Source organism: Bactrocera tryoni, chromosome 4, assembly GCF_016617805.1.
Source record: "Bactrocera tryoni isolate S06 chromosome 4, CSIRO_BtryS06_freeze2, whole genome shotgun sequence".
Classification (NCBI taxonomy): domain Eukaryota; kingdom Metazoa; phylum Arthropoda; class Insecta; order Diptera; family Tephritidae; genus Bactrocera; species Bactrocera tryoni.
The window spans coordinates 3,454,645-3,467,748 of NC_052502.1; the positions used below are offsets into that span (position 1 = coordinate 3,454,645).

General features: G+C 36.5%; 1 protein-coding gene across 11 annotated transcripts in view; it reads left to right on the forward strand.

Moving 5' to 3' along the window:
- Positions 1–12,829, forward strand: part of LOC120775302 (phospholipid-transporting ATPase ID) — a 43,312-nt gene extending 30,483 nt beyond the window's left edge. For 3 of the 11 annotated variants that reach the window (XM_040105434.1, XM_040105435.1, XM_040105424.1), the window contains 19 exons: positions 290–382; positions 1,259–1,702; positions 1,783–1,866; positions 2,061–2,195; positions 2,267–2,515; positions 3,306–3,713; positions 5,141–5,431; positions 5,487–5,660; positions 5,812–6,088; positions 6,152–6,304; positions 6,392–6,569; positions 8,961–9,116; positions 9,279–9,430; positions 9,503–9,726; positions 9,799–10,024; positions 10,100–10,203; positions 10,306–10,554; positions 10,623–10,742; positions 10,933–12,829. In XM_040105434.1, the coding sequence (XP_039961368.1) occupies positions 290–382; positions 1,259–1,702; positions 1,783–1,866; positions 2,061–2,195; positions 2,267–2,515; positions 3,306–3,713; positions 5,141–5,431; positions 5,487–5,660; positions 5,812–6,088; positions 6,152–6,304; positions 6,392–6,569; positions 8,961–9,116; positions 9,279–9,430; positions 9,503–9,726; positions 9,799–10,024; positions 10,100–10,203; positions 10,306–10,554; positions 10,623–10,742; positions 10,933–11,232 (4,017 nt within the window). In that variant the 3' untranslated portion in view covers positions 11,233–12,829. The remainder of the gene's footprint in view (positions 1–289; positions 383–1,258; positions 1,703–1,782; positions 1,867–2,060; positions 2,196–2,266; positions 2,516–3,305; positions 3,714–5,140; positions 5,432–5,486; positions 5,661–5,811; positions 6,089–6,151; positions 6,305–6,391; positions 6,570–8,960; positions 9,117–9,278; positions 9,431–9,502; positions 9,727–9,798; positions 10,025–10,099; positions 10,204–10,305; positions 10,555–10,622; positions 10,743–10,932) is intronic. The other 8 variants (XM_040105425.1, XM_040105426.1, XM_040105427.1 and 5 more) reach the window with 6 other exon arrangements.
- Positions 12,830–13,104: the final 275 nt, after the last annotated feature.

Here is a 13,104-nt window from a genome sequence, read left to right on the forward strand (position 1 = left end):
ATGTCCTTTGTGAATTGTCCGATTGAGCCAGCTTCACTCATCTCATGCAAAATATTATGAAGAACGAAATGAAAGATTTGTAACGGAACGGCACGTACGCTCGCCTCGTTCTAAAACGCAATTGTTATATATAAATATGTATTTAGCTAATATATAAGAATGTACATATGTACACATAAGTTATCAAAGCTCATAAATATTTACAATTTTATTAATTTTGTATTCTCTCATTGCAAATTCATTGTGTACGAACCTTGAACTTTATGACGCCTTCAATTGCACCTTGCAGCAACGCCATCTGTCGGATTCCCAGGTGAATAATAGAAGATCGAAAACGCTGAGGAACGGTCAATTAATCGATGCGAAATGGTCAGGAGTTCAGGTAAGACACTGAATTTGATAATATTCAAAAACAAAAGCAAAGAAATTGAATAAGAACAATAGAACACAATATAGCAACGGTTCTATAGGCTTTCGCCGTTTTTAAGGTCAATTCAGCAAACACTTGAGTATCTTTAAGTGGTTATACACAGTTAGAAGGCCGAAATAAGCAATTTTTTCGAGAGTTTTTTTCTGAGAAAACTTTTAAATGCGAAGTATATAACTGTACTTCAAGACTTAGTATAAGTAAAAATATTTATTCGGAAAGGAACTACTACAGCTGATCTCCGGGAGCTCCTCTCAAAAAAGGCGTTTTGCGGTGGCCTCTTTATCTCTGAACTGAATCCACTGGAAATAAAAAAAAACAGATTTCGTTAAAGTAATGTTTAAAATTGGTAATTAATTGGAGGAATAAGCAAAATAAATTTTTCATAAAATAAAATCGATTTTCGATCAAAATTTCAGACTTAAATTATTTATGAAAAAATATTAATCGGTGATAAAAGTTCTTCTCTTCTAAAAAATACATATATTTAAGAACCTCGAATTAAAATTTGATATTAATCGATTTGGCCATTTTCGAGTAATGTTGGTCACCGACTTTGAAGACACCATTTTGAGAAAAACGCGTTTAAAGTTTGGTCTTGTACTTCCAAGCACTCCGAAACGCCTTTTCAAATTTGTATTTAACTTCGAAAATATTCACCGGAACGATAAGATTTCTGTGTGTATTTTTAAATATACTTCAAGAAAATAAAATAAAATCTAAAAAATGAAATTCTAACTATATATAACCTCTTAAGTACATGCCATTATTATCTATATATGTATGTATGTTTCGGAAAAGGACTATATATTTGAGTGTACTCATCGACAGGTTGGCGATGTGATACGTCTGGAGAACAACCAATTCGTGGCAGCCGATATCCTCCTGCTGACAACGTCCGAACCGAATGGCTTGTGTTTCATCGAAACAGCCGAATTGGATGGCGAAACGAATTTAAAATGTAAGCAATGCTTGCCAGAGATCACTGAATTGGGTCAGCGGCATGATCTTCTGTGGAACTTTAATGGTGAAATCATCTGCGAGCGGCCAAATAACTTGCTGAACAAGTTCGAGGGCACACTCATATGGCGAAACCAGAGGTACGCGCTCGACAATGAGAAAATCCTACTTAGAGGCTGTGTACTACGCAATACGCAATGGTGCTACGGTGTTGTCATATTTGCGGGCAAGGACACAAAACTAATGCAGAACTCGGGCAAAACACAATTCAAAAGCACTGGCGTTGATAGACTGTTAAATTTTATAATAATCGGGGTGCGTCGAAATCCTTTTTTTAACAAATGTTTTCATTTATTCTTGTATGTTTTAAAAATATATTTTTTTTCATGTTTTAGATAGTACTTTTTCTACTTTCTATATGTGCGTTCTTCACGTTGGCCTGTGCCATTTGGGAAAGCTTTATTGGTCAGCATTTTCAGGTAAAAGGCTTGCTAATACATTAATAGCGAATGTACTAAAACTGGAATTAGCATTTCTAAGCTGAGATTTTTTTTAAATTTGTTTTCTTAAACGAATTTGCTTCATTTTGAGATATTTCACATATGTACATATTTTAATATTTTTTGCTGTTTGTATCCATAAGTTTCCGATGCATTTCTGTTTAATTTTACAGGTATACTTACCATGGGAGAACATCATACCAAAAAATGTTGCACAAGGCTCCACCGTTATTGGTCTGTTGGTTTTCTTTTCCTATGCAATCGTCTTAAATACAGTTGTGCCAATATCTCTCTACGTTTCAGTAGAGGTAAGCCAAAATTACTTTTATGCCCAAACATAGTACATAGTTATCACCACGTTCCTTTCCTCTCTGCGCAGGTTATACGTTTCGCGCAATCATTTCTCATCAATTGGGATGAAGAAATGTACTATGAACGCTCGAAAACTCATGCCAAAGCACGTACCACCACACTCAACGAGGAGTTGGGGCAAATACAATATATATTTTCGGATAAAACTGGCACACTAACACAAAATATAATGACATTCAACAAATGCAGTATTAACGGTCGCACCTACGGCGACGTGTTTGACCTTCGTACGGGTGAAGTTATCGAGGTCACAGACGTAAGTAATCACTGAACACCACTACTCCATTTGAGAAGAGAACGCGTCCGTAACAAAATGTGTATATAAGTTCTAACTAACCAGTTTGGGCTCTTCTCTCGACCCTGGCTTTTTCTGCTCTTAAACTACTTATTACACATATACAAACATACACTTCTCTACCTAAGAAGGAAAATTATAAGAATTAAAGTTATTTCTAAAACCAAATATCCTTCACACTAACGATTTTTTCTAACACTCATTATAATTGGCAGCCACAAAGGTTTGCATGCGGTTAAAAACAAAAATAGTAAAATATGTTTACAAATAAACCCAAATCCTTCTAATATCATTTTGGGAGTAATATAATTATATAAATAAAGGAATTCGAAAATATTACGAATAAGGCCTCGCTTGGCATCATTTTCAGTCAAGAAATTGCGCTTCAACTAATTCTATTCAAAAGACGACACAACTTCTTTAAATGCACATTTTTATGTAAATATCCTATCTGCACAAGTTTTAAGTTTAAGAAAAATCTAAGTTCGCATTTTGACTGTGAATAGAAAAGTAGTCGCCTTAGGCGATTTTGGCACAATACCGAGCGCTAACATACCCTCTCACACACGAGTTCCTCTCAAAGAATTTGAATTAGGGGCATCCTTCCAGTGCTTCCCACATCTTCACTCTCCTGCTATTCACATCAGCTGCCCCCCACATGTGATGTAGTTATCTTTTTGAAAACTGTTATGAAACTTTTGAATTTTGTTCTTAGTAAACGAAAATCCTTAAACCATATTCCTCGTTGTAGAAGCAAAAATATGTACAGAATTGCAACAGTAAATTGAGTGGCAACAATGCCAGCAACAAAAGCACACCGGCACCAACAATACTATTGCACAGCGCCGAAGTACATCCGAAGAGCACAATTATGGTCTCCAGTCCCGCGGAAGGTGGCACTGCTGATACCTCCATAGCACCACCAAGCTTAACAACAACACCCAAAGAAATCCCATTGCCCATCGCTACAACAACGACCACTCAAGCTGTGGTGAATCCGTTGGATGATGACGGCAAACCATCTCCAACGAACAACCAGCGACATGTCCAATATGACGAGAGTTCCATTGGCACGACAGTCTCGGAAGCGAATGCGCACCAGTCACCAACATGCGAAATACGAAGCCCGTTCTCCACGCTGTCCAATTCAGGCGATAAAGTAATGATATTCGGTGACTCTGCACCGCTGCATAGGGCACTGATTGTGTCTTACAACAACAGTAATACCACATGCTGTACACCCATAACCAATGCTTGCACCAGCACCAAGAAATCACCGTCGATCAACACAACACTACTGCCATTGACGATAGTGAATACACCAACAACATCTACACCAACATTATCACCAACATCAACAAGATCATCCTCATCATTGAGATTGTCATCGTCAACATCATCGCTTACACAAATAACAAGAACAATGCACTCAGATTCGCTTTCGCAAATAGCGGCCTTTTTAAACGAACCACCATCGCCCACCAGCACCTCATCAAGCACACGAAAAGCAAGCCTTAGAACAAATACGAAAAACATCGGCAAAACGAGTGTGCAATGTTCCACCTGCAACTGCCGCCAAGTTCTGAAACAGTCACGCTCACAAGGCAGCATGACATCCAAGTTAAAGTCGAACCTAAAATCGCAGTCTAAAACTAAGCTAAAGCAAAAATCTGGCAATTGTACAAAATGCACTCACCAAAACCACAATAAAAGCGTCCGCATCAACACCGACACGAACAGCAAGAGCAAGAGCAATTGCAATTGCAAAAACAGTAACAACACCACCACAACAAGCACCGACAATGTATTTAATCTTTACGCCACCAACTGGAGCTCGTCCCACCACCAACAAGTGCACGTATGCATGCGTTTTGTACTTGACTAAATGTATTATGTTCGCTCGAGCAGTCGGAGTCCTAGTCTCAGTGGCTTAAACTCGTCATGCACCTTAGAAACCCGTGTTTGCTTTGAGTTCTCAAATTCTTTTCAGTTTTCGAAAACCTGTCCTCAGCCTAACTGCTTTTATGTCGCTGAATTTTTGTTTCTTTATAATTTTGCACGATTCTTCTGAAATAGGTAGTTGCATAAGTATATGGCTAAGTTATTTAGTCTTCTAACTAATTAAATTGTCTAAGGATATGTATTTAACCAACTGCTAAACTGGCCCTTGCGCCAAAAAACGTTCAAAATGCTTCATCTAATTTCAAATCCAAAATCCAACAGCATGGCCCTGCTTTCGATCCACTGAGATGTATTACATCTTAATATATACATATACATATACCCATAATTAATAACCGTTTTGAAGCTCTTTCTTGTATTTATGGTACACCAAAGCGAATTGAAAATATAAAGTTATACAAGCACTCATAATTCCATCGGCAACAAATTAAACCAATATATGTATGTACATAATAAAAACACGGTCACGCTTAGTACATTTACATACATACATACATACTTGTATATCATAGACACATACATTCCTAATTGTAAATGCATACATTTCGACATGCTACTATTGTGACATTCACACTCATGATATAACCAAATAGCTTAACTCATATTTGTGACGTATTTTTCAAGGCTCTTGAACCGGTTGACTTTTCGGCGAATCCGGAATTCGAGTCAGACTTTCGTTGGTACGACAGGACACTGCTGGATGCAGTCCGTTCTGACGAGGAGCATTCGCAAAATTTTTTCCGCTTGCTCGCGCTTTGTCACACCGTGATGCCCGAGTATGTGGAGGGGCGGCTAGAATATCAGGCGCAAAGTCCCGACGAAGCAGCTCTGGTGTCGGCAGCGCGAAACTTCGGTTTCGTGTTCCGTTCACGAACGCCGAATAGTATAACCATAGAAGTGAAAGGGAACCGAGAGGTGAGCAGCTTATTATGGCCATGCGAATATAATAAATTTATTTATTTTTTTGCAGGAGTATGAGCTTCTGAATATTATAGACTTTAATAACGTCCGCAAGCGTATGTCGGTGATATTGAGACGAGGTGATGACATTATACTGTACTGCAAAGGTGCTGACAATGTGATTTATGATAGATTAAGTACTAGTCAAAATGATATTAAGGCGCGTACTCAGGATCATTTGAATGTAAGTTTCCGACTAAAATTCAGTTTCAACAAATACATTTGAGTTTTTCAATTGCTTGATCTATCAATTTGAGCTGAACCAATGTGAAGCCTATTATTCGTCAAGCAGCTTAATATCGTTTTTTATTTAATTCGAATAATGTTATTTACAGAAATTCGCTGGCGAAGGTTTACGAACGCTGGTACTCGCCGAAAGACGTCTTGACGAAACCTACTACATGGACTGGTCGCAGCGTCAACAAATAGCGGCAGTTTCCCTAGATGCGCGCGAAGAGAAGCTAAACGCCATGTACGAGGAGATCGAAAGCGACTTGATACTTGTCGGTGTGACGGCGATCGAAGACAAATTGCAGGATGGTGTACCTCAAACGATAGCCAACCTACAAATGGCCGGTATAAAAATTTGGGTACTGACCGGTGACAAACAAGGTGCTTAGACGTACATAAGTGGAAACTATAACACAGCAAATTTATTTCCAAACCTTTATTTAGAAACGGCAATAAATATTGGCTACTCCTGTCAATTATTAACCGATGAATTAGCCGATGTCTTCATCGTGGACGGCAGTTCACTGGAGGAAGTCAACAAACAATTGCGCCAATTCCGTGAATCGGTGCGAATTCTCAATCGATTTAGACCAACGCGTAAGCACTGATGAGAAGCACGCTCAATGAAGTTATACTAATTTGAATCAATCTTTCTTTCTATAATCTTCGCTTATCTGCTTGCAGCGCTGGAGCCGACAGTTAACTTGAATCTGAATTTAAATGGTGCCGATCGGAACTCAACTGTGATGTATGGCACTGGGTTGCGTACACGGACCTCGCCGCCGCCAGCGCCAGCGATATCGGTGGTTACCTTTAGGTGGGATGATGACAAAATTAAGCATAATAAGGGCGAACCGGACAGGTAGAGGGAACTCCAAAACAAACGCCACACATTTACACCTACCTACAAAACACTATCTATTTCTCTGCTACCCCTCTACGTTTTTCGTTTAATTTATTTTATTTTTTCTCAACGAAACCGAAAGTTCGATGATTTTAACTATTCTTCTAGTTATCATTTAAATTTAAATATCCTACTGAAATGCTTGAGATTGACATGAAAAACTACAATTTTCTAAATTTCGAGCTTCAACTTCACAAAATTATGCATATACGTAAATAATTGGTGTTATTTCGTAGATATATATCGTACAAGTAGTATATGGTCACGAGGCAATGTTTTATTTTTGGTTATTCACTTGAATTAATAATTACGTTAACCTCAGTAAATAAAAATGGAAAATTTTAGCTGAATATATGTAGCTCCAAAAAGGTAGCCCCACAATTGTATCCACATTTTTAACAGTTGTTTTTAATGTACATTTCGATATGTTTACACCTTCCCTTTGGCAATTTTACCATTCACAAAGGGCCAATGCTTATCGAAAGTTTCTTCATCCGGTTTTATATGGTCTATACACCATCACTAGAATCTGTATTTCTAAGCCATTCAATACAGTTTTCAGTACATTTTAATACTCGCACGTTTGTATTATTGGCAAATGTTGGCACCGGGCTTATGAGTAATATTTCCAAGTAATTTAGTATAGCAGATTGTATGCTTATTATTAAAATAGCCAGAATAAGGACATACATACTTTTACTTTATCTATATCTAATTGTTTCCATAAGCGTCTGCCTCTGTGATGAGGCGTCTTGGACCGATCCATTGAGATTTCATACAAATTTTGATTTACCTCTGTTGAAATTATTCCCACTTTCCCGACCATTTACTAAACTAAATTCGATATAGTTGGTGTTGAATCTTGCAACCCATCAAGGTAGAGTCCCACACGCAGCGCACTAGTATACAGCTGATCTTGTTTCAGTTATCAAAGTCTTACAATATTTGTCGCCAAATCAACAATTGTCAGTTTTAGATAAATGAAAAGAGAATTTAAGGTTGAGGATATACATTTTGTAGCGTATGTATGTAAATCTTTAATTTTTAATTTCCACCAAATTAATTAATGCTAAGAACACAAACTCTTTACATACTTATACATTGATTCCAAAGAAATCTGCAACTTAAAGATATTGCAATCGATGATTCGATTTCATTGTACAAGGATGATCCCCTCTATTGGTACTTGTTTCGCCCGGAAAGTAAATACTTGTTCCTTCATACAAATTTTTTAACACATTTAATAATTATATTTAATCACGCATTGTTGTTCGTTTCAATATTCGTTGTTAAAAACATTGCAAAACTTGCATTTCTATATAGTCTTATATTCATACTTATATACACATACATGCATACATACATAGAATAGTTTTTGAGTATTAATTGTCAGCTTCTTTTTGTGCATTTACCTCGCTTTTCATGCATCATTCAAGGCGTCATATTGTTGCTGTTGCTTTTGTTATTGTTGAAAGCTTAAATAATGTTTTTTTTAACTTTTACGTTGATTGTGTATGTATGTATGATTTTAACACATGTAAGTCTTATTTCTGAGAGCTATCAAACGCAAAATAGCGATATACATATGTATTTATTAAAAGCCTTTAGAAACTAGAAAATTTGTTGCGTTGCTTTTGTTAACTAAATGTTTCGTCCTGTTTATTAATCAATATCAATGATGTGTCAATCGCTCCTAATTTGCATCACCCAATACACACATACAGTCACTCAAAAAGTTGAACTTAAGAATCGAATTAAAGCGTCGCTTCATTGAGTCAATTCGCGACTTCTTCATAAACTTATGAGTGTGTGGTCAATTCGCTAATTGACTCAATTAGTGGCTGTCTGCAACATCCACTTACTCCCAACAAATATCGAAGGGGTAAATGTACTTATGTTGAAAACACTCACAGATACTTATGCCGGTATTCTGCTTGTCACGATTGTCTCATGTCTCTAATCGCCACAATCGTAGTTTAGTGACTCTGTTAGTCAGGTATTCTGGCAGATACAGTATACTACTATAAAGTACTAACAGAGTCACTAAACTACGATTGTGACAATTAGAGACATGAGACAATCGTGACAAGCAGAATACCGGCATTAGTGAGTTTAACAAAATTGAGCTGAAGTGTGAAAAGTGTCATTTGCCATTTTGTCGCTCACCCGCATGATCTATGTAAATACATATGTGCGCTCATACATTTCTCCCGCCTGCTCTCATGTTCTGTCTGCTGTCCTTGTACAAAGTATCATTTATGCGTTTATTTTAATTTTCTCTATGTGTACCTCTGAGGACATTCAATATTTGGCAAAATGTTAACGGTTAATATTATTAATCCACTGCAGCGCTGAATGCAATGAACTGTATGACAATATTGAGAAGGGTGAAGACGGTTCGAGCGGGTTACATCCGGATGAAATCATTGAGGAGAATACAGGATTCGCTATTGTTGTGAATGGACATTCGCTTGTCTACTGCCTCTCTCCGGAATTGGAATCAAAGTAAGTCCTTTCACTCGGTTTCCTTCGATAACACTTCTCATAATTTCTTTGCCGTTTCCATAAATATCATATTTCTTATTCTATTATCCCATACCATTCCACCGGTCAATTTATTTTCATTAATTAGTATTATTGAATTTTTCTCTATGGCACTTAATTCAGATTCCTGGATGTGGCTTCACAGTGCAAGGCCGTTATTTGCTGCCGCGTTACGCCTCTGCAAAAAGCCTTGGTGGTAGAATTGATTAAGCGCGCGAAGAATGCCGTAACACTGGCAATCGGCGATGGTGCCAATGACGTTTCAATGATAAAAGGTAATGCAACTGCTCCAGAATTTTCGGCTACCAAGTATCCAAGATACCATATGTTAATGTGTATAATTACAGCTGCTCACATAGGCGTTGGCATCTCCGGCCAAGAGGGCTTGCAAGCGGTACTGGCCAGCGACTATTCGATAGCGCAGTTCCGCTACTTGGAGCGTCTCCTGCTCGTCCATGGCCGTTGGTCATACTATCGCATGTGTAAATTCTTGCGGTATTTTTTCTATAAGAATTTTGCATTTACTTTGTGTCACTGCTGGTATTCGTTCTTTTGTGGCTTTAGCGCCCAGGTATTTACCCACATAAATAAATTAAAAAAAAAAAACAATATTCCTAATGATGGGTGTATTTTGAATATGCAGACGGTGTTCGACCCAATGTTCATATCAGTATACAATTTGTTCTATACCTCACTGCCGGTGCTAGCTTTGGGGGTATTCGAGCAAGATGTCTCCGACAAACACAGCATAGAATATCCAAAGTTATATACACCCGGACTGAAAAGTCAACTGTTTAACACGCGCGAATTCGTTTACAGTGTTCTTCATGGTGCCTTCAGTTCGCTCATATTATTCTTAATACCATACGGTAATAAACATTTTGGGATATAGTGATATACCATTTTCGAATCGTATTAAATAAATGTATATGCTGGACTTTCAGGCACTTATAAGGATGGAATCTCGCCAAATGGACTCATACTGAGCGATCACATGACTTTGGGCGCGGTTGTGGCCACCATTCTCATAATCGATAACACAGCACAGGTACATACATACTCCTATATACACGCCTCTATATATTCAAACAATTTTTCTTTGATACGAATAAGAATTAATGTATGCATATATATGCGTTAAATTCCTCAGATAGGCTTGTATACTTCATATTGGACGATATTTAATCACATCACCATCTGGGGCAGTTTGGTATGCTTTTTCGTCTTGGACTACTTTTATAATTATGTCTTCGGTGGCCCCTATGTAGGCTCACTGGCGATGGCCATGAAGGATTTGACCTTCTGGGCGACAATGGTAATAACCGTTATTGTGATAATGGCTCCTGTATTAGCCTATAAATTCTATCTAATCGATGTACACCCAAGTCTAGCTGATAAGGTAAGAAATTGCAGCAAATATTTGCTTAACTAGAAACTTGTATTTAACAATTATTCATTGTCTATCAGATACGACTGAAATGTCGAGTCAGCACACGCCAGTCACGGCAGAGTAACATGGTAATGCGAACACCTTCCGCGAGAAAGGCACGACGATCATTGCGCTCTGGTTACGCGTTTGCGCATCAGGTGAGTTCGATGATAGTTGTAGAAGATTTGCTGAAACATGTATCTCAAATAGTTTATGAGATGAGTTTATTAAATAAATGCATTCATGACGAGTACAAAATGGAGATAGTTTTTCGTTAACATTTTGGTTTATTGACTGCCAACAAAAATTGTGTTAAAATATACATTTGATCCGCTTGACGATTTTCAGGAAGGCTTTGGTCGACTTATTACCTCGGGCAAGATTATGCGAAAATTACCACAGGATTTCGCCTTTCCATTGGGCTTGGGCAGTAAAAAGTTGCAACCGCAAACGATGGATGGTAATGACGGAAGAAATAATCAAAACAATAATAATAGTACCCGAAGTAACAAAAATTCGTCGACAGGATACCTCAACGACACCGATGCCGAGAGCGCGGCTGGAGGTGGGAGTAGCAATGGCGCTCATAGCGACGAAAACGTAAGCCCTCGTGCACCTTGCCAAGACTTAGATACAATTAATCTTTAAGTTAATTATCGTATGTATGTATGTGTAGCGTAAAGAGAGTGAAAATTGAACGATTGGCAAGCATCGACAGTTCAATCCATATGACACCAAAAGAATAAACCAAAAAGCAAAATTAAATTGCACATTGCAAAGGAAAAAAGGAACTTGAATTATTATAATCAAGGCACAAGCGGAAAGTTTTAACATAATGCTGTAGCAATTAGTTCATAATTATTTAAGGACTCTACAATCAACTAGAAATCCCAAGAACGTTTATAGTCATAGAATTATGTTAACAATGTACGATCAGGTGATTGTGTTTAATTATCTACTATTTGTAAATATTTTGATAAACTAAACAAATAGTAAGAATAAATAACTGTATTATGAAATATGTAAGGCGGAAGATAAGAAATACAAAATTTATTAAATAAAAGCTTTAATCCTTAGTAAACAGCTTTATTGAGATCTGAATAAGTAATTCAATCATTTTATGCAGAAGTAATATTTTCATTCATTCACCTATTTTCATATGCATGTGCGTGCGTTATAAAGAAGTCCTTCAACATGGCTTAGTCCCAAGGTGAATGTACGAAATTCTTCTTATCTCTCAAAATATAAAATGAAATTTTTACAATTATATTAATGCATACAATATGTAATATGTGAACAAGAATCTCAAAAGCCAGAGGCTAGAGAAGAGTGGCCGCGATACTTATACAAACTCAAAGATACTGCATACTTAGAAGAATAGAAGAACTCACAAGCATACGCAAACTCATAAAAAGAAAAATGTATAAATTCACAAATTTTTAACAATTTCTTGAAAATAGATTTTCAACTATATGATATGAGCATAGACCTAAAATTGTGCTTTAGTATATACACTATTTACATACCTAATAACTTTATAAAACACATTTTCTATAATGCTTATTTAATAAGAGACGTCAATAAATAAGGCAAACATGTTTATACTTTTTTATTAATTTCATGCTGTAAAAGAACTTTGTAATATACATACATACATACTATATTCTCTATATACACTTACACGAAAGTATCAAAAATAAGAAGAGGTTTTATGTATGTGTATTTCTGGACACAAATATAATAATCCAACTAGTCTTTTTGCAAGGTATGATTTGTTCAATGGACCTAATCAATATAATGTCTGCTGTCGTCGTTCTCGATACATCCTTTGTATATGGCATCTGCTGACCACCATTTGGTCTGGTCCCATCCGAACAATAAACCTCCACAAAACTTCGAATAAAAAGAAACCCTTTTCGAAATAGTCTAGTTTTAGCAAATCTGTTAAGACATGTTCCAGAAAACATTATTATTTTCAATTGGATTTGTCGTTAATATTCCCGTGCATGTCAATTTATTTCAAAATTTTAAATAAGGAAAAGTATAATGTCAAATTGATTGGGATTTGCTCTAATTCTATGTATTATGTTGTTCAACGCTAAGATTGTGACGAAGAGAAGGAATATTGGTAAGAGAACGATGACGAAACCGAAATAAGAGTGAATTAGCTTTAACAGTTTTAAGGCATATTTTTCAATTAAAAATTTTGTAAATTTAACTTGAATAAAAAAAAAATTAAAAATAATTTTGTTTTTACGTTAGGTTACCAGTCTTAACGTTCTTATACATGCATATTCAATGACGAAGAGAAATCAAATTACAATAAGCAAAATAGCATTTCATAAACATTCAAATTAATTTTTGTATATTTTCTTACTTACAAAGTTAACATTGTTTCAGTATACATATGTATGTATGTGAGCATAACATAACTTGTTTTAGGCGGTGTTTCCTTTCAAATAATTTTTGTTATAAAACTGGATCTTTTGATTTTTCCAACACAATTGACTCCCTATTGCA